Source organism: Arachis duranensis, chromosome 9, assembly GCF_000817695.3.
Source record: "Arachis duranensis cultivar V14167 chromosome 9, aradu.V14167.gnm2.J7QH, whole genome shotgun sequence".
Taxonomy (NCBI): Eukaryota; Viridiplantae; Streptophyta; class Magnoliopsida; order Fabales; family Fabaceae; genus Arachis; species Arachis duranensis.
The window spans coordinates 1,820,250-1,842,263 of NC_029780.3; the positions used below are offsets into that span (position 1 = coordinate 1,820,250).

A 22,014-nucleotide genomic window follows, 5' to 3' on the forward strand; every position below is an offset into this window, starting at 1 on the left:
TAGCCACAAAAAAAAAAAAAAAATCTCCGATAAGGTTGAAAAGTGGCCCCACTTTATATCACAGAAATAATAATAACATGGACACTGAAGTTCCATCACCTACTTAGAACCTGAAATTATAAACCGTACGATTGAAAACAAGTTCCCATCTAACGGTTCAGAAGCGTCCAAAACAAAAACACTGCATACAACTCAAACAAGCTATTATTTTCAGCGTTACACCTTCTCTTCTTTGTTTCTCTCTCTGAAACGCTTTCTTTGGTTCGTAAATTTGTTATTAGAAAAAATAAAAAAAGGGGGAAAATTGGAAGGGGAAGAAACGGTGTTGAGCATCGAAAACCCCTTCCTTGCATCAACGAAATTCAGCTCAATCAGGTGCAGTTTTTTTCTTCTTCCTTCTCGTCAAGTCTAAAATTTTCAACTTTAGTCTTCGCATTTTCAAATTAGGGTTTTATGCTCTCTGCAAATTCTGCGTCTTTTATTTTTTTTTTTAATTATTTATTTTTCGGTAGATTTCGTTAATTACTACAATTCAACAGGTTTGGGATAGGTTTTTTGTTTCTCCCTTTGAATTGCTGGGTTGGCTGGGTGAGTTAATATATTTATATTTTGGGGGGTGGGGGTAATTTAATTTTGAGTATGTTAGATTTTTGTAGGGCTTTCAACTTAGAATTTGGAATGAAGTAGGGTTCTGTTTTAATGTACAGCGTTAGAAGGAATTTGTGGGGGGGAAGGGGGGGTGATTCACCATTTCTTCCCTCAAGATTATTCATGTGTTCTTGCTAATATAAGCTCAATATAATGTTTTGTCAGATCAAGATATTCTTCATGTATTAGTGCCATTTATAATAAAATTTTATGGTTACTGCTCAATATAATGTTTTGGTAATCCTGGTTGATTGTATGAAGGACTCTGATCTTATATGAATTGAAGTTGAAGTTGTCATTTATTTATTTATTTTTCCACTTTTAAGATATAGCAAATGTTGGAAACAGACTATGTACTTTGGTAATTAGACTTGCTAACAATCTATGATACTTTAACAGGACAAGAACTTGATATTTTACGACACATAGTGCAAAGTGCTGCAAGATTTTGTGGCACTTGCCTATTAAAGCAGATTAATGTTTGGGAAGATCTTTGTATTATTGTCTTCTGGTATGGTAATTTAGATGGATATCACCGACACGCAACGGAATAGTAACACTGAAAGTGATCTATGTCCATTGCTGATGGAGCAGCTGGTATCCCGCAATGATCATCAGCACATAATTGATATTGCAAGGAACAATGATGGTTTATCCAACTCATCTAATAATCAACGCCCTGCAGTGCATGAAAATCAACCTAGTGTCAGCACGGATGTCCATACCCGTGAAACAGCTTCATTTGCTTCACCTAGATTTAGTCCTAGAAGTTCCACATTGACAAGAGGAGAGGGGTACAATCATCGCAGAAGGAGCCCACTAAATTCTGGTCTATGGGTCTCTGTTGAGCTTTTTGTCACTGTGGGTCAGATCATAGCATCTGTTGTTGTCTTGTCAATGTCAAGAGATGAACATCCCCAAGCCCCATTGTTCGCATGGATTGTGGGTTATGCAGCTGGTTGTGTTGCTACTCTTCCTATTCTTTACTGGCGATATCAAAACTATAATCAAATTGCGGAACCAGATATATCTCAATCATCTCAAGGATCTTCTTTAAGTAACCCTTCAGAAACTACTTATACTGCCATATCTGTTACCCATAATTCGAACAGCGACAATAGTCACACTACAGAATTGTCTGCAGGAAGTGCTAGAATTCCTGCAGTGTTTAGTTCTAGGTATGCATTTCATTTTTTGCAAGCTCTGATACTTCTGTTTTCATGGTTATGAGATTTGTTTATTTAATTATTTATTTGTCCTTTTTTGGCACAAGGTTCTTCATATGGAAAAACAATAGAATGAGTAGATACTGGTGTTCCATAATCTACATTTTCCGCTTAAATTTGTTGGTATAAATTATAAATCTTCTAAATTATGTTCAGTCAATTTGAGTATACAACATAACCATATCTTAGAATTGATTTGGATATTATGCTCATTTGGTGAAACCATTCTGAGCCTTTGTCAGGCTTTATTGAAATATAGATTTCTTAATCATTTGGATGATATTCAGGGCTTAGAAGAAGTTGGGGATATAACAATTTTAGAACAAGATTTTGTGTAGTTTGTTCTGAACTATAGCCAAACAGACCCAAATAGGGTACTTGCAGTGAACATGATCAGATTCATGGACCCTAGTCCAGATGGAGTAGGTAATGGGTGAAGCTGTCTTTTGTTCTCATCCTTTGTTGGTATCATTTGGGAGAAAATAGTTGTAAAATTTAGGTGTGAATTCTTTAAAAATATTGTTAACCATGAAATTTGTTGTTTTCCCCTTTCTCTTTCATTTTTACAGAATTTTTTTTCTAGAATATAACTGGCAAGCTATAGCTTTTTGAGTTGATTTTAAATTTAAAACTAAAATCATATTAATGTGAAGCCGACTACTAAGTCCTATAAACCTTTTGAACCTTTTAAAAATTGTAACACCTTGTTTCCACTTAGTTATTCTGTGTTAAATTCAAGTTAATACAGAACCTGTACAACATCGTTCTGTATTGTTCTGCATCTGGATTTAATCAATGTATTGCATAGGAGAACTTTCTTGTTCTTGCTTCCTTTAATATCAGTGAGTTGGGAAAGGGAAGTTTCCGTTATCATATATACCAAATTTATGCAGCTTATTTCCTGAGTTATCGAATCGCAAAGTGCAACTAATTTATTGAAATACTCATTTTCATCTGATAAGTTTATTGGAAAATTCCAGGTTTAATGGATTAGTAGACCATTTCAAGATGGCCTTGGATTGCTTCTTTGCAGTTTGGTTTGTCGTTGGCAATGTGTGGATCTTTGGAGGTCACACTTCTCCTTCCGATGCTCCAAAATTGTATAGGTAATGTCATAACTCAAACAGTTTATTTTCACTGTTTTTCACTTTCTCAGGTCTTCTAACAATATAGGTTTCTATCTGTGCAGGTTATGTATAGTCTTCCTTACCTTCAGCTGCATCGGATTAGTGGTGTTGAGGATGTCAATACCACTGCTGAAGATGACGGTGGAATTTTAGCTGCTGGGACTGAAAAGGAACGGCCTATATCAGGAGAAGATTCTGTAAGTTTTTGTTGGATATGTTTGGTAGTATTCATACTTCAGGCAATGTTGTTTAGGTTTAACTTTGCGGGTGCCTATATTCAATAATTATTGTGTCAATGATTCTCGTTACCCTCACACACCTTCTGAGGGGGAAAAAGAAGAAAAATCAAAATTAAGTATATACAGGTTTGAATTGGTTGGTTGTAAATTAATATCTTTTATCTTTCATGACTTATTGCAGGCTTGCTGCATTTGCTTGGCAAAATATGTAGACAACGACGAACTTCGGGAGCTACCATGCTTTCATATCTTTCATGTAGGGTGTATTGATAAATGGTTAAAGATAAATGCATCCTGTCCTCTTTGTAAATATGAAGTTGGTACAAACAATGAAGGTGCACATTCGGCCATGGGTTCCAATCAGCATTAGATGAGAAAAAAAAAGGGAGACAATTCTGTTGTTCGGTGGTATTCAATGTGCTAGTAATTGCTTACATGAAGTCAAGTTACCAAAGCAGTTGCATTTTCCCTGATATTGGTCATATTTGGGTTCTTGCCTTGAAGTGTTTTTGTTTTTTTGTTGCTAGAGAGATGAAGATAGATGCAACATTAGCACCTTTCCCCAATTTTCCATATCAAGTGTTGTTCTAGAATATAGGCTGCACTAATCTTGTATTGTATGTATGTACATTGTAACCAAATATAATCAAAATGTTGATTTTGATTTACATCGAGTTTAAAGTTCTTAAGAAATAATTATACAAAAACCCGGCAGATTCAGTTACACACAGACTTACAATATCCAGACACAGGGAGTCAATATTCACTGAAATCTAAACATAACTATTATACTTCTTTCAGATTTAACAGTATATGATCATCACGAAAACATGGACATTGTATCAAATTGTAGATAATCTATTATTATCTATTACACAATGTTAAACATGGTGGAAGTTGTCTTAGATGATCTTTCGTTAACTAAGCCAAAAAAGAGTTGACACAGGTAGTAGATACTCTAAATCATATTATGCAATCATGCAGGTTAGATCCTTTCTTCGGTTGTGAGGGCTCCTATACAATTTATAACATATCTGCGTAAGCACTTACAAGCTGAAGTATATTTTATTTTGTTGCCCCAGGTGAAAAAAGACACGTGTCATTTTCCCATCATTTTCCTACCAATATCAAGATTGAAGAGTGTGGGAATAATTGCAACTGGTAGTTAACTAGTTATACTCGTTCTTTGTTTAGTGGTCCACTACTAGAGTACCAAGTATTTTAAGATTTGAAATCATGTCTTCGAAAAGCGTGAAGGACCATGTTATTACTTATTATTGCACAATCACGTAACCGAGTGTAAAATACACTAATTATCGCTACGTCACACACCGAGATGTCACCAAACGCAAGACAGGCTTTCCATATATATACATGGCCGAGTTAGTTATAGATACTTCTCTTCCATTGGATTGGCTATAAAGAACGAACCCCATATCCCACATGATGGTGAAGAATACATAACCCAATACCAATTGTACAACAAAAATTAGTACGCAGCATCTCTTAATATAGTATTACACCCTTGCCTTCAACCAATAGTCCTTTCCAATTACTAGAATCAATCACAATATGCCGAGTTTTAAAACACCTCATATATCTTCATTAATATAGATTTCGCTTAGTATAATCATAAGACATCCTTTTTTTTTTCAGTAACATCCTTTGAACTAAACTAAAACCACACATCAGTACCATTTTCCTAATCCACCATTCTGTCACGATTTTCGGATATCATAAATCCCAAATTTGTACTCAACCTAGAATACATTGCACACATCTAATGTACGCAATTCTTTCTAGTTCTTGTTAATACAACGGAAGATACGCACTAGAATTCCTAAATAATCTTCCGTCATAAGTACACCTTCGTGAGGAAACCAAACATTTCTTTATCGAATGAAAAACAAGCAGATGCTTCAAAACAAGATCGGTACTAAACCCCAATTCATCTTGGCTAAATTCATCCAAAATCAAAGCTGCCGTTTCAGCTTGCAGTGGCAAAAATTATAACATAATTCACTGCTTATACATGAAAATATAAGCAAATAAAATAGGAAAGGTACAACATGCTCTCCGACCGTATACTTTTTTTATGTTGACTGGATGCAGGACCAGAACCTAAAACTCTGTAGCGCTCTCCCAATAACCAAAATGACAACCAGGATGCGGTGGAAATCCAGCGGCTCCGCTTACCACCTCTCCGGAAATAAGGGGTGAACAAAAAAAATATTCAATCCTAAAACACTTCTTTTGGTAAGATTATACACATTTGCAATCTGAATACATTTTCACAGTTGGGAGAGGGAGAACTTGCAAAGAAAAATACATGGGAGTGACGTGTGTGAAGATTTGCAATAAACCCGCACCAAAACTGTGGCCCTTGTCCCCAGCAAACCGCAAAAGGAGGGCCGTTTTTGGAATGTCAAATGCAGTTTGGTTAATCAAGCATCCAAACTAGGTACCTTCAATAAACTTAGCCTCATGGATGTCCTCTACTTTGTCAGATAGTGAGATCTTTGAATGCATCCAGTTTCCCATTTGATTTGATAGGGCCCGCATTCTGACTACCCGTCGAATGGTTCGAACTTTCATGCTCAGAGTTTTTGCTTAACTGACTGTAGACCGAGTTTGGAGAGACTGAACTGCAGCTGCCTTCGAAGTGTGTAGAATAAGGGAAGTACTCAGCACATCGTGATTTCCATCCTGCAAGAACATATAATTAACCTTGCAATGCACCAAACAGAAGGTGAAATAGAAAAGAAGGGGAATGAAAAATAGACAATGGTATAAAATTTAGGCAACAAGTTAAGGATTATGCATCGGAATTTTCCTTAATTGAAATATAAGAACATCAAATTAAATGGCATATCAACTAAAATCTTGAAACAGGGTTAAAAGCGAGTACCAGACCCCATCCCAGAAGTGAAAATTAAAACACTGTTTCAAGGAAACAATTTCCATTTCCTTTACCCTCTATCCCTTAATTATAACAGGATCTAGCTTGCTTCAGAGAATTGGTTGATCTCCAATACTTTCACAGGAAAATGAACTCAAAATCACATTATTCTTGGCACATTTATGGCAAATATCAGGTACTAAAATTTTCATTAGCAGTGGTCCTCGCATCTAACCAACAGAAAAACAAAACACACAACACAGCTGTCCAGTTTTACTTACTCAATGCAGCATCCTGATCATGTAGTATTGTCCCAAGAAGTTTGTGAACAGCAATACAGTCTTTAAGTGTCCATTCCCTGATTGGTCCAAGTGCTCCATTACTATCAAGACATTTGTGAACAGCAACAGAATGATTTATTATTGCTGAGTGAAACATCAAAAAACGAAATTGATATAGATAGAAACAAGAAACATTAACTGACACAAACATGATACAAGTTCCCAAAATTTTTTTCCACCTCAATTTCATTTTTTATTTCCCTTTTCTTCCTCCTAATAAAGCTGTGGGAAATGTGTAACGGGACAGGTAAACAGATCAAATCCCTATATAAATGCAAACATTCATGATATGATCGAAGGGAAGCACCACTTGAGCTATAGCTCATTGCATTGGCTGCTATTTTTTGGGTTGTACCCACTACTATTGGTTGATCGTTCCTTTGTGGGGGCACAATGCGGGGAACTTCCCTCCAACTCATCCTCATCCCCATCAAAGGAAAGATAGTTCATGATTCTATCTCATCTTCTCAATTAATTTCTATTTTCGCAACGTTCAACTGAAGCCCTGTCTATATTACTAATGAGAACCCGTGCCCTTTTTCTTTCTCCCGCCATGGAGTGAGATGATGACTTGCAGTCACAATCTGTATGAAAATGTTCTCTTACTCTAATACTTAACAGACTGATACACAAGAAATGTGTTTGTGGGCATAATACATGGCTTCAGATGTTGCAACAAATTACCTTGGCACAAAATTGTTTGTGGACTCTTCAACCAACTTGACAGCCTCAGACTTTCTGTTCAAATCCAAAATGCTCAAGATTTCTGCAAAAGCCGCTCTGTGCATGAGAGAATCTGGAAGGGAAAAAAAAGCGTCAGTAATCTTCAAAAAGAAACAGAAAGGAATTTCCAATGCCATGTTGATGACAATGTTCACCACAACCTTTATGATTTTCAAGGAAAGCGTTGTTAGCCTCAACCAGAGATTTCTCATGCAGCTGGCTGCAGAAAGGGAATAAATGAAGAATTGAATTGTCATCATGAAATGAATACAGAAATGAATACACCAGCTTCCAGAATTACTATAGTAAAATCAATCACATCAAGAACCTGATGGTTGAGCGCTCAGCTTCTAAGACACTCCAAATCAGTTTCTCGCCGTCAGTCACAGGTGCATTCATGGACCCCACTTTATGGAATAATTTAATCTGCAAAAGATAGACCGAAATAAATGACAGCAGAATAGCTACGTATGTGCTTGGTAGACTCGAAGAAATCACAACATTAGAGAGGAAATAGTATCCCAAAACATGAGAATATACAAATTTAATAATGAACTGGACGCAGCAGGTGCCAATATAAATGATCATTTTCTTTTGATTACTTAATATGCCCCATAAAAATTTCATGCAATTCATAATCTCCAGTACAATCATAATTAAAAGAAAAATCATAATAATTATAATTTTGACAAGCATGGCTTTTTTTTTTGTGATATATTTTAAGAAACCAAACTTTCTAAACCCAACAGCAAGGAATTAATTCGATTTTTGAAGAAACCAAACTTTCTAGACCCAACAGCAAGGAATTTATTCAATTTTTTTTTTCCGAGAGACCATACCAAGCAACGATGAGAATCGGGATGTTCGGCATCCAACCTCAGCAATCGCTTCACAGCCTACAATCAAATAAACACAGGAAATATTTAAGAGGCATTGTAATCTAACAATGATAAAGAAAAAGGTAGTACACTATAACCTCATAAGAATGCAAATAAAAGTATTCAAGTAAAAGAAGCTATACAATGGCTGTTAATTGTTGTTAAAAGTAGAGCTCCCCCATAAACATGAACTGTGTCCTGTTTTGGGGAATCGTGGTCACAGGCATACAATAGCAAGGAAAACATCCACAACTGTTTTGCCCAAGCTAATTACTAGCTTGACAACATGAAAATTCAACAAGCCAGATAAAGTTACTGGGCTGCCCTAAAATCCAGAATTACCTGTAGTGCAAGCAAAATCTTATTTCGTCTTGTATAACATTCAAAAGCAAGCAAGTGTGTTTCCAATGAATCAGGTGAATTCTTCTGCAGCAACTTCAAGTACTTCGTGGCTTCTGACAGTGGATCTTCCACCTAAGTCAGGAAAATACATGACATGCAAGACATTGTCCCCTTCACAATTAAAACAAGCACAGTATATAAATGACAGATGAATGTTTAAAATGAGATTTTTGCATAACATTGATTGACCTGACACTAAGTATCATATTTGATTTCCAGTTTCTCAAATATGAATATATAACATTAACATTATTAGAAAGATAGAGTTGATGCTAAGCAGCTCTAGAGAGATTTAATTTATCAATTTAATGTGTTTGTACTCAAAAGGAAACGGCTAATGAACAAAAGAATTAGATCTGTAGTCCTGGTCTATTCACTCATTCACCTGATTTCCTATAGTTAGGATTTTCTGCAAAAATCCAAAATACCACAATACATGGTGGCAACTGTCAGAATGTTTGACTCATTTTCTACATGGAACCCAGGAAGCAAAACTGTGTTTTGTATACTGAATCAAATTTGAAACAACCAAATAAGAGTCCCAATAGACATAGAGGAAACAAATTCAACCTGCAACAACTTCTCCCCATGTGGATCAGGATCAACAGGTTTTACATGTCGTTTCCCAGACTTTGAAGCCCCTCCGGCATTCAACTCTTCATTCTTTTCTTCTGCCTCCTAAAAAATATAATGCCAGGATTAGTACCATTCCTTCAATAAGTTCTAAAGAAGCTATACAAGTGACTAACATACTTTCTTAGCTCTTGCTTCTGCCTTTCTCTGTTTTTGTCTCATTTTCTTCTTTTGAGAAGGAAGCAATTTTGACATTTCGTCGTCTTCCTCAGTTGTAGACTTCGGGGGAGAATCATGCAACTTAATATAGCATCTACAAATTGAAAAAGTTACAGACATGAGATCCATTGGTACAAAATAAGAAGTAAATAAGCTTTACAGTAAGAGCAGCCGCTAAGGGGTGCTCATAAAACTAAAAAACCACACAGCTTAAAGCACATGTGAAACCCTATTGGCCTCGCATGAGCTGAGACTGAAAAAAATCAAAGACAGTAGCTTTTAAAAAAACAGCCACAAGTATAGTTTCACAAAATGCATTGTGACTAAAATGTAGTGTAGGGCTTCCACATGTGCTAACCCAGTTAGCCAAAGCATTAACAGCATTAATAAACCAACAAAAGAAAACATGACATTCACCTTATAGCTCCAGCTGCTGCTTTCTCAAAATAAACATGTGAGTGCAACCGGTCTTGAAATTTAAGCATTTCCACATAAGTACGCAAAGTCATTTTCCTCAAGCAGTATGAGTGAAAATCAAATTGATCTTCAGTAATATCTGCATAATGTTTTTCAACTGCTAAAAACTTCTTCAGTGCCCGTCCAAGATCACCCTGACGGAAATAGCTTTCACCAGAGGCTAGCTCATACCTTCATAAGATAAATGTCAAAATATATGGTCAGATGTTAAACCAAAATGTACACTGTATAATGCAAAATATCAAAAGCATCATTCTATACTGACCACATGCATTGCATGTCATGAAGGTTGTTGTGTTGATCACCATCTTTTGTAAACAGTACAGCAGTTTTTTCAGCCAAAGCCACCTTTTGGTAACAAGTGAATAGATAATAAAGCAGAGTCAGAAAAGGCAAACAAGGAAGCCACAAATATAATAGTTATGTGGTTGACGTTTACAAAACCTGATCAGCCTGCAGCATGCGCTTAACACATTCACTATTAACATAACGATCGGCAAGATCCATACACCTGGCTTCATCTGCAAATGCAGCAGCAGCAGCAAAATCACCAGCATGCTTCAGTATCCGACTCTGTTATACAAAGATATCAATTATGTTGTGGAAAATTGGCATTTGAAGAAATCATGGTTAGTTCCAAATTCAGTCTCAATTTACTTAGTTAAGCTTTGTTGTAAATTAGTGCCACATACAAATGCTAAAAGTTGACCCACCCAACCGAAGCTTATGCTTCAACTACATTGTAGTTATAGTCTGTTAAGTGAACTTAAAATACAAAGCTTTACAGCATAAAAGACATGGAAAAAAAAAAATAATCTTAGAAAATTATTAATAAGCAAACCTTTACGGAATATAGATCAATAACAGTAGGTGTGTGTTCTATGGCCTCATCAATTTTGGAAAGAGCAACTTCATATTGGCCTCGTCTGTCATAATGCTGCACCGGCCAAAATCCTCATAAATAGGCCAAAAATAGAAGGGAAAGAAAAGATAGTCAAGAATCCAATATGAAAACTAGCTACAGACCTGAGCCAATAAAAACAAAGTCCACATAAGAGTTGAAGGGGGTTCTTTTTCCACCCTGTATAAATTATAAAAATGAGTAAGTCACCAATAAGAAGAAAAGAACTATTAACGTATTATGAGGGGTTTTGTGATTTATTTGTAATGGAATAGGGTTGAGTTTATGGTTTCTCTTTGGTGCTTAGCTTATAGTTGTTCCAAAGGTCATTTCAATCACTGATATGCAACGGCAACGGACAGCTTTTGTTTGCCTTGCAATTTGAGTCTCTTCCTCGGTTCAAGAGGTAACCAAGAGTATCACAACATGAGATTTACCCCTAGAATAGTTTTACCAAGTCATGAACTAAAACACAAAAAAGTTAACAAGTATATCTTACCTCCCGGGATATTGGCCGGACGTCCTAATTGAATGCTCTAACTCGAGAATAAGTTGTTCCAAAATGTCTGCCTGAACAAAGTTCAAAAGAATAAAAAGAACAATCAGAACCCATAGGAAACTTATCTTCTTCCACTACATAACATGATGGAAGAAAAAATACAATCAAATATCTCAGTTTTTCAGTCATAGAAATGTAAGGGATAAAGCTGACCTTCCCAGGGTGATTATACAAAGACGAAAGATCAGAGAAAAGAGATGGAACTCCCTGGAGCGAATACAAAAGAAAGAAATCACAATCAACTTCGAAAAACCTGAACGAGGCATAATTTGAAGCTGAAAAGAAACTTGAATACCTTAGTTAGTAGAGGCCTAATATAATTATCTGCTGCTGCTCTAAATTTGTCACCTTGCAAAAAATCTAGGGGTATTCTCTGCCAAACGAGATTCAGCAAAGAATGAATTCAAAGAATTAACTTCATCAAAAGGTTTAAGCACTTGCACTTCAACAATAATTCTAGGTTTTACAAGAAATCATGAAATATACTACTGGTACTGGAGCAGGAATCATTTTTTTTCCTTCAAATAAATGAATATCATAAAGACAGAGAGCATAATAATATGAGGAGGAGGAGGAAAAGAGATCCTCTATACATTAGCAAAAACTAGCCAAAAGAAAACCTATCTATAAAGAAAACTTCTCCAATCTCTCAACATGCCAAGGAAGCCAAACATATAATCCTATCTTATAAAACTTAATTGTCAGAAAACCTATCACTGGATGTACATAAATAGAGGTCCAACCAAATAAAACAAGGAGAAGAACCAGGAATCATTTATCTATGCTAACATTCTAGAAGGCGCACACATTGTTCAACGAAGAGACCACGAAACCAGGACTACCCTACTTTAGAATGCATTTTAAGAGATGGCTCTAGAAGGGTAAATCACTAATACATAATAAAAATATCACCACAGACATTATGCTAATGGATATTCCATCCCAGTCATCAACATTTTCTACTATGGAAGAAACAATGAGATTCTTGTCACCTAGGGAACAGATACCAAGAAGCAATTATTGTTCTTTTCAGAGAAAGCAAATACTCTAAATCTCAAAGGGGTTATGACTTAAGAAGAAACAGACATCTTCCCTTGCACATAATTTAAAAATAGTAACGAGCTGATAACTTGGAGTTGGATACATTAAGGCGAGATATTTTATTGAACGCATCCATAACAAAATACTATAATGCAATACCTTAACAGCAGAAGACCATTTATACTGCTGGCCAAGTGATTTGTACAAGGAATCCAATCGATCTATTTCATCCGGTGAGTACTGGCCATTCACTGAATACAACCCAACACATTTTTGGAGACCTTCATAGTACCTGAGTTTTAACACGTGACGAATTATTAGTTAGACTCTACAAGTCAACAATATCGTGGACAAAAAACAATCCAAAAGAAACTGCTTACAAAGGGTTTAGAAAGTTAATAATTTACTATACAAATAGTATACACTATATATTATTAAAATGACATAAAAAGCTAACAGCCTGAGATATTGAGAGCCATTAAGGCTACAAGAATTTATTGATACCAAGGCTAAAAGAATTATGAACATGTTGAAAGACTTTGCAATTGAGATAGTCCAACAAAAGCATAAGCCCCACAAAAATCACCTATAGTTATCAGGATTCATGGAAAGTAATGCCTGGTACAAGACTTCGCCTTCTTCTAAACGACCAAGCTTCACTAGAAGTGAAACCTCTTGTTCTTTATATTCAAGCTTATCAACCTATAAAGACAATCAGAAAACTCATTATACCATGAATCCTAAGATGCATCATTAAAATACCTAGGTACATATAACATACATACAATTTTTGATTCCTTTTTGCGCAACTCCTCCAAAGCGCTCTCAAGCAATCCGCATTCCTCTAATAAAGAAATCTGTAAAAGTATGAAAGGGAAAATCAGCTCGGAAATCGCCAGGACTTTTTATTCTTGTACATCAATAAATAGAAATGGAAGCAAAGTAATTCACATTCAACAAAATGTAACTAAGAAGAGTCAGAAAATTTTCAGAATCTTTGATGTTAGAATCAAGCAACTGAAGTATTCTAAGAAACACTCAGAAGACTCCCTTCAATTAGGTCGATTTGCACTTCTGCCACTGCACTCTAATCCTGTTACTTTGAAACCGTGCAAACTACTCTTGATACTCTCGGGTATACTCTCTTACTTATTTAACAAAATCAGGCATCTAAGGTGCATATTATTTTCCTAAATTGCATTGACATGCTTCTAATCACTTAGTCACATTTTAGGCAACATGTGTATTTTACATGCATATTTCCCATAAAAAATAAAAAATAAATATTTAAAAAAAAAAAAGCTAACTTCTGTTAACAAATTATACTGATATAGAAGTATCAGAACTATTTGCACTATTTTAAAGCAACAGGATCAAAGTTCACATCAACCCAAGTGGAAGAGAATAGGATTGAACTTGTTGAGAAAATATTAATAGCTAAGGTTATATCAAACAACAACTATGTGGTAAACATTATGCATTGACAAGAAACAGCAGTAGACACACTGCAAGATGAAAACCTTATATAAAAGCATTTCCCCATGCTCACACCGTTCATTTTCTGGAGGATAATCATCTTCTAAAGTCCCTTCATATGCTTCCAAAATTTCAACTGCCTTGGATGCACTGTTATACATGTGAAAGATAATATTACAAAGTATCAGAAGAAAAATACAATTGGGTGAACTGCCAGTTATACTTACACATATAAAGTCAAAACCAACAGTAATAAAGAGGAGACATTAATGAACTAAAGCATATGCTCTAAGATCAACATGCTACTAGTACTTTACATAGGCATTTCAGAGAGCATCAATTGGAAAAGCATTTAACTCAATATAAATCCAAATCTTACTTAGAGTTCAAATGATGGGCAACAGAAAAACCAATCCAGTTCATGCGATGATTTGGTTTCAGAGTTAAAAGTTGCTGTCTTGTCTCAACAAAGCCACTTAAATCCCGCATTTGAGCCTGTGAGCGAGAATACAAAAAGCAACATGAGAAAAAAATTACATCATAAAAGAATTCTCCACCTATATACATACTACGTGAAAAAATATGCATACAACAGTACAACATAGCAGAACTTTATGCGCTCCAGTTCATGTCTTCAAGCTGAGGGCAAGATCATTTTCTAAGAAAATTAACTACAATAATTATAACTGTGAAGGTTATTCGTAATACATTACACTAGTAAATAACATTACAAGTTGGCTTTTACACATGGACAAATACTTTGTCAGTTGTTACTACAAGTAACTTCAAAATGTATGGGCACAAAACATTATCAAATAGCACACTACTCCGCCCTGTTCAAATTAGCTAACACTATATTAATTTGTATAAAACAAATTTAAAAAAAAAAAACAAAATAAAGGAGTAACTATACAGATACTAATTAATTTATGCATTAATGCTTTCATTGTTAGAACTGTTTAGAATTGTTTTTTTTTTTATTACTTATAAAAATGGTAATAAATGTGTCAACGAAATATGTGTGTGAATGGTAAGCTTAATAAAAAATTTATGATCGGAGTAACAGATAATTTGAATCACAGAGACTATCACATAAATCCTCAAGCTTTTTCACAAATATTTCATCATGCAAGGCACAAGCACACAGCTAGTGAACTATACATACATGATTTAACTCTCCAATCAAACATATCTCTAAAATTTAAAACCAGAAGATCAAAGTCATTTTCCAGTTTTATAAATATACATTTGCTTTAAATACACAATTAGAAGCAAAAGACATTTAATAATTAATACACTACCTGTAAGAGAGAGAGGTCACGTAGGATTTCAATATTGTCAGGATCAATTTTCAGTGCATTTCGGTAGCACTTGATCGCCTCCCTGTATTCTCTGTCTGATCGATAAAGGAGACCAAAGACATGCCAGCAAACATGACTTTTAAGGTCATTCTGCATAGAAAAATTATTAAGAATGGATCATCTAACCAATGATCATAGGATTGACAAATGATGTAACATGAACAAACACACACAGACCTTTAATCCTTGACGGACAAGTTCATATGCTTCTGACTTACGATCCATGCAATTTAATGTCAAACCCTTCATCGATAAAGTTTCTAGCATCCAGAAAAGGGAACAGATATATAAATATAAATAGAAATAAAATATAGCCAAAGGAGATAAACATGATGCAATGAAAATGAAGAGATAGTGAAGGCAGAAGTCGTAATTTTGGAAATCTTTTTATTTTGGTGGTTGAGGGTTGGAACTAATGTTCATTTTTTCACTGAATAAAACAACTAAGAAATAAATAAAAAGCCCGCAATCAGGCAGAAGCATGAACAAAGAATGTTCAAAACAAAGTATACCTCCATGATCTGGGAATTTTTTCAAGATGGCATCTGCTGCTTTGAGGCCCTTTTTGTATTGTTTGGTTTCATACGATTTCTGCAGCACCAATAACAAGGATAAATAAACCTCATGACACTTTTCCGTCACCTCAAAAAACAAAAAGTACTTCACTTACATAAATATCCTAACAGCAAGATATAAAATAAGTAAATAAATAAAGATTAGCTACATAAGCTTGCAAGCAATAACGAAGTCCTTAAAAGAAAACTCATTTAAAGTGGAAAATACTCAAAGCAAGGTATTCACTTCAACTACTTTCACTCTTCCGTTACAATATCTTAAAAGAGTAATGAGCACAATAATCATGCTTATATCAATGGACATTCCTTCATCACTCGTATTTTTGCAAGGGTATTAACACACTCACCCAGTTATCAGGTTATCTTATAATTTCTCTGTTGATCATGTTTTATGTCGTCATGTTTCAACTTTCAATCATTACCAATGGTTGACAACTTGACATTGTTGCACATGAGAAAATCAAGTAAAATTGGGAATAAAACATATATTCGCAAGTACCGAGACCTTTTAGTAAAAAATAGTTTATATTAAATATTTTCTTCTACATTTCCAATTATGTAAAAAATACATCACATAGTTCCATATCAACCACTAAGCACTAAAAAGCCCTCTAAAACAGTTCACATTTCCTCAACATCCAATGTCTGCAGCTTGCAGGAGAAAGCGAAGAATTGTTTCAAAGAAAACAATTCAAAACCCTCGAAACTATAAGAACCATCAACAGACAAGCAAAACAGTAAGAAAAACCAGCTTCCTACATAGAACCGATAAAGTTAAAAGCTCCAAAGTACACAACAGAATTATTCACTATCCAGTCATGAATGAAATCCACGCTGAAAACCACAAAATCACAACACCACAAAACAAAGCCGAAGATCCCCCAAACAATCCACTGTTTTCAGATACAATAAACACAGGAATCAGATTCTCGAGAGGCGAAACAATAAAGCGGCGATAACCTAGGGTTTCAAGAGATTGATAAGGATACAAAAAAATCGAGATTCGAGAACGAGATTGAAGTTGGATCAATAGAAGTAGAAAAGAGAAAGAGAGAGAGAATCGAAGCTTACAACAATGAGCTTGAAGAGGTTGGCCTCCTTCGGGGGCAGCGAAGCACCCATTGTTACTGCTGCAGAGAGAGAAAGTGTGTGTGTGTGTGTGTGTGAGAGAGAGAGAGAATGAGGAAGAGAGAGAGAGAGAATTAGGGTTTATGAAACAGAGAGGAGAATGAGTGATACTGATAGATAGGGTCGAAGGAGAGAGAGAGAGAGAGAGAGAGAGGTCGCGTTTTGTTTGTTGTGAAGTGCGATAAGAAAACGAAACGCAACCCTACTGTGAAGAAGAAGCTAAGAGCTGAAATGAAATGGTTGAGGGAGTGAGTGAGGGTTATGTTGCGAGCTACTTAGTTGAATCTTCAAAGGGTTAGATTTAGATATTAGATAGATAGACCCAAGTGAGGTTTCTATTCTACTTTTCAGAACCATGAAATTACCACTTCACTTCACTATGTCCTTATTTTTCTTTCGTTGCATATCCTATTAAATTCTCTCTTCACATAAAGGGTAATGTACTAACGTCACGAGTTTAATACATACTTGTCTCAACCTTTTTTAATAAAAAAAAGGCTTTATTTGGGTTTTTTTTTTGGCATGATCCATATAAATTTTGCCCAATTCTATAGTGTCCTTTTATTTGATGTCTAACTTTTGTTTAAATTACTTTTATAATAACAATATCTTTTAGATATCGTAGCAAATACTATAATTTTTTTTGTCTAATCAATATTTAACATGTGACGTCAATATTTAATAAAACAAATTGCTAATAAGAGTTAAAATAAATCATTTTTAAATTTGACAGTCCAAAGTCAAAAAAATTATATTTTATAAAAACTAAAATAAAAAATTAAATATTTTGTAGAGTCTAAAACATCAATTAAAAGTAAAGCGCTATTGTTTTAAATATGTTCAAAGTGATTTGTTTGGTATTAACTTTAGAAAATGAGTTTAGAAATATTTTTAAATTACAATGTATGTCTTTTCCCTTTACTCTAAATGATTTTTGGAATTCTCCATTCATTGGTATTTTTAAGATTAATTGTGATGCTAGTTATATTAGTTCGGGTGATAGTGTTGGTTTTGCTTGTGTTATTAGATATTATAATGGGAGTTGGCAAATGGAGTGTTTACGAATGATTGAGAGCAATAGTATTTTTCAAGGGGAATTGTTTGCTATTTGGAGATGATATCTCTTAACTTGGGATGTGGGTCAACGAGATGTTATTTGTGAGACAGATTGTGTGGAAGCATTTAATCTTGTTACTAATCACCAAGATGGTTTTGGGTTTATTGATCCATTGGTGCTCAAAATAAGAGATATCATGCATTGGAATTGACGTGTTGACTTTCGTTTGATTATGAGAGATGCAAATACGGTGGCATACTATGACAAAGATGGCGATGAAGTTACAACTTTCTCATGTAGAGCTTGAGGAGTTTAAGAGTAGTCTTAAAAAGGACTGTCCCTCTATTTAAATAGATCATTTATTTTGTTTTTCTTTGTTTAGTTTATTTCAGTCACCAAAAAAAATATGTTCCAAATATTTATCATTTAGATCAATTTTCCTTTTGTGATTTCTCTTAAATTAAGTGATATTATATACCGTTTTATTTTAAAAAATGTTTAGTAATAAAAAATTTAATTAAAATTAGTTAAAATTTATTTTATTTAATATTTATTAATTATTACAGTAATTAATAAATACTAAATAAAATATTTTTTTATCTTTCTAACATTACTATTTTATTTTATAATCAATATAAAACAATTATATTTAAGCATTTAGTCATCTATTGTTTTATATCAATATATTTGACTTAATTATCTATTAATTTATGAATTTTATGAATAGATGCATGCAATTATAAAGTAATTCTGTACAACTCCAAATAATTGTCGGCAATTTTTTTAACTTTTGTAATGTTTTCCAAATAAGAACCACAAACTTCAAGGAAATTGTTTACATTCTTCTTAAAAGTTTTAGTTAACAAATCATACATTCATACGTGTTACGTATACAATAAGGTTAGGGGGAAATTTCTCGGTCAAAGCATGGTACTCTATATTTCATTAATAAAGTTTCAAGTTCAATTCTATCTTTATCTTAAAGTACCCAAAAATAAATAAATAAAATTGTTTTACCTTGAAAAACACACATAGAAAATGACACTAACTTGATGCAATGAATAGTTACGGGAAATAAGATAAGTATGTTAATCTAATACGAAAATTCAGATATGTAGTTCTATTCTATTTATCTGTTTATAAAATAAGAGAAAAAAAAAGCTAGGACACTTGTTTATATTAATTTTTGGATTTCTTTTGTTCAAAGGATTAGTTATTTGTCTTTAAATTGGTAATGTTATTATAGTGCATCTACAAGGTTGTAAGATTAAAGGATATTTGAGAATTACTTTAGAAGAAATTGTTCATTGTAATTGTTTAGCATGCATGATTTCAATATTAAATATTAAGGTTACAAATTTCCAAAAGAATTGATGAACTTTTTTTTTGACTTAGTTATTTGATTGGACTGGATCGGCACGGCCCATTAACGAGTAAGATGCAGCAAATGCAAACCGAACCACGGGCCTAAAGCCCAATGTTAATGTTCACGATTCTTAACCAACTGGATTCTTCAGTGGCCAAAAATGATGCTTTGACTTTGCCAAGAACTGGAAAAAAATGGGAAGAATTGAACAAAACTATGGAGGAAAAGCCCTGCAGAAAATTTATGACCTGTTTGGTTGAAAATATTTTTATTTTTATATTTTATGAAAACGAAAACACAAATTCAAGACGACATTAATTTCTTTTAAATATACACTTAATTTCTTAAATTAAATTTAGGTTATTTAACACGTGTTTTTGCTTTCCCTTAATCAAAATAATTGTTATTCATTTTTAAAAAACTACATATTATTATAAAAATAATAAGTTGATATTAAAGATTGTGTTTGTTTATATATACGAAATAAGAATACATAGACAGAAAATTATATTTGGCAGATTAAATATAAACAGAAATATTGAATTAGTATATTTTATATCGTTTTAATATATTTTATATAGTTTTTGATAAAAAATAAAAAAATAAGATTAAATTAAATTTTTATAATTTATTATCAAACAAAATATAAAAATACTAATTATTTTATGTATTGTTTTTAGTTTCCTATCATATCCTAAATCAAATACAACCTAATAATGTATAAAATTGTAAAAATTAATAAATTATATTTAAATAAATAAATTCGCCAAAACAAAAAGTAAAAAAGGATAAGTATCTCTTTCCTCTTATTACATTCTTAGCTATACTTCTGAACGAATAGTATTAGACTATTAGTATAGAAGATAAAGATCAATTTGATCTGAATGTTTTCATGGAGTCAACTCAATTGTGGCATGGATTAAGTGACCCATCAAATCTTTCTATATGATGGTCCACAACCATGACTTTTATTCTTATCCGTTACTCCCTTAATCATTAAACTTCCTACATCTCTAAAAATTCAATAATTTAATCTAATCATATGATAACCATGTTACAGATAAGATACATTATGGTTGAACAAGTTTATTGCATGGAACAAGTAGCCATTTCTCTCTTTCTTTATTGGCTAATTAATGTTCGGTTAATTTAATATAAATCCATCGTTCTATTAAGATCAAAATATACCTTTTAAATATTTGAAAAAAAAAACTGACAAATAATCTATTAAAATTATTCCCATGTTATATTATAGAAATATAAGTCACAATATTAATAGTTGATTTAGTATTTTTTTTGGTGCTATTAAATTTATAAAAAAAATTATAATTTTTTAATGTTTAGCAGTTTAATAAATTTTCAGTAGTTATTTCGGCCAAATCTAATAAAGGTTAGGAGTTTACTTTGCGGGCAATCGATTTAACGGGTCTTTGACCCGTACACATAAAGTGACCCGAATATCACCTCTTCTTCTAACAAAGACCTAAGTAGCTGGCAGAAATTTTCAGGCAGACGAACTCAAGCCAAATGATTCACCCAAATACAAGATATAGATGAGAATGACAGAAGTATATCACTTTTACCATAATTAACCGTCATATCTTACAGACGCTTATTTAGTATCGAAATATCTTTACAGGTGATCCTATTCGCCGATCCACTGACGATCAAGACAACATCTCTTCATAAAGCTCGCGCCCAGATCCAAATACACCCTCACTCCATCTATTGCTCTCAACTCGACGTCCATCCAATCCACTATTTTAGTGAGCAATTGGACAGTAGTAAAAATAAAAATACTAAAAAACAAAAAAAAATTGAAAATTTTTAATTTACATTTTTTAAAAAAATTAAATATATTTTTCATATGATAAATTTTTTTAAAAGTTTATCCAAACAAACCTTTAATTTTTACTATTTTTCAACTGTATTATACGACTTTATGACACTTAGCTTAGGCCTATTATAAAATTGACGTTAGTTTATGTTATTATGTATTGAGGAATCTGCCACTCTAAATTATTACAAACGTTAACATTGAGATGAAATAGAGTAGGAAAACTATCATTTTAAATTATAAACAGAGTACAGAAGGGATAACATTATAATAACCACTCTATAACTAACCAACAACTAACAAACAACTACTTTTAAATAATTCAGTTTTAATTAAAAAAATACATGGTGACTTCTGTTTTTTTTTCTGTAAAATATATTTTTTATTTCTTAAATATATTTAAAATTTCAAAAATATCTCTAAGTTTTATTTTATTTTAAATTTGTCTTTAAGTTTTTTATTTATATCAAATATATTCTTAACAGTTAATTTTTTAAAAATTTAAAACCAATCTAAAAATAATACATAATAACTATATCTGATTTATTTGTGTTAAATGTTGTTCTTATAAAATTATTGCTAAAAAATTAACTGTCAGAAAAATTATTTGATATAAACAAAAAAAATTTGGAATAAAATTAAAATAAAATAAAATTTAAAAATATTTTTAAAAAATTTAATAAATTTTACAAAAATTCTATATATTTTTTATTGTATTTTTTAGTTCGATAAATAAAAAATTAAAAATTATCACATATTCACATTTTATTTAAAGATCTATCACTTGCAAATGAATTACTATTTATATTGGATGAAATTTAAATTTGTCACAATTAGGGTAAAAAACGTAAACAAGCTAAGGAGAGAACAATTTGACACAAATAAGTCAAAGCAAAATCTGATTCATCAATCAACCAAAGCACATTTCTATGGAGTTCGAACCAATATGGTTCGAACTCAC

The 22,014-nt window shown here is 33.0% G+C and overlaps 2 protein-coding genes across 3 annotated transcripts; one reads left to right on the forward strand and one right to left on the reverse strand.

Moving 5' to 3' along the window:
- The first annotated feature begins 218 nt into the window (after positions 1–218).
- On the forward strand, positions 219–3,914 carry LOC107464065 (E3 ubiquitin-protein ligase At1g63170). The gene is given in 6 exon segments (XM_016082969.3): positions 219–375; positions 1,048–1,826; positions 2,855–2,980; positions 3,064–3,098; positions 3,101–3,198; positions 3,422–3,914. Coding segments are annotated over 5 exon segments (1,101 nt in total). The 5' UTR covers positions 219–375; positions 1,048–1,173; the 3' UTR covers positions 3,611–3,914.
- A 1,241-nt stretch (positions 3,915–5,155) lies between these two features.
- LOC107464009 (N-terminal acetyltransferase A complex auxiliary subunit NAA15) lies at positions 5,156–17,069 on the reverse strand. Of its 2 annotated transcripts, XM_052253853.1 has the most exons (27): positions 16,737–17,069; positions 15,603–15,681; positions 15,268–15,350; positions 15,031–15,180; positions 14,109–14,224; positions 13,774–13,879; positions 13,039–13,110; positions 12,840–12,955; positions 12,413–12,545; positions 11,508–11,585; positions 11,366–11,419; positions 11,153–11,223; positions 10,779–10,833; positions 10,594–10,689; positions 10,197–10,325; positions 10,018–10,100; positions 9,693–9,923; positions 9,237–9,369; positions 9,054–9,161; positions 8,424–8,555; positions 8,043–8,099; positions 7,532–7,629; positions 7,365–7,423; positions 7,165–7,276; positions 6,421–6,521; positions 5,706–5,946; positions 5,156–5,439 (listed from the first exon to the last, which is right to left on the reverse strand). In XM_052253853.1, the coding sequence occupies exons 1-26, from the start codon at positions 16,785–16,787 to the stop codon at positions 5,744–5,746; spliced, it is 2,706 nt and encodes a 901-aa protein (XP_052109813.1). In that variant the 5' UTR covers positions 16,788–17,069; the 3' UTR covers positions 5,156–5,439; positions 5,706–5,743. The 2 variants fall into 2 exon arrangements, with proteins under 2 accessions (XP_052109813.1, XP_015938390.1); XM_016082904.3 differs by having other exon boundaries at positions 5,156–5,946.
- Between the last annotated feature and the right edge of the window lie 4,945 nt (positions 17,070–22,014).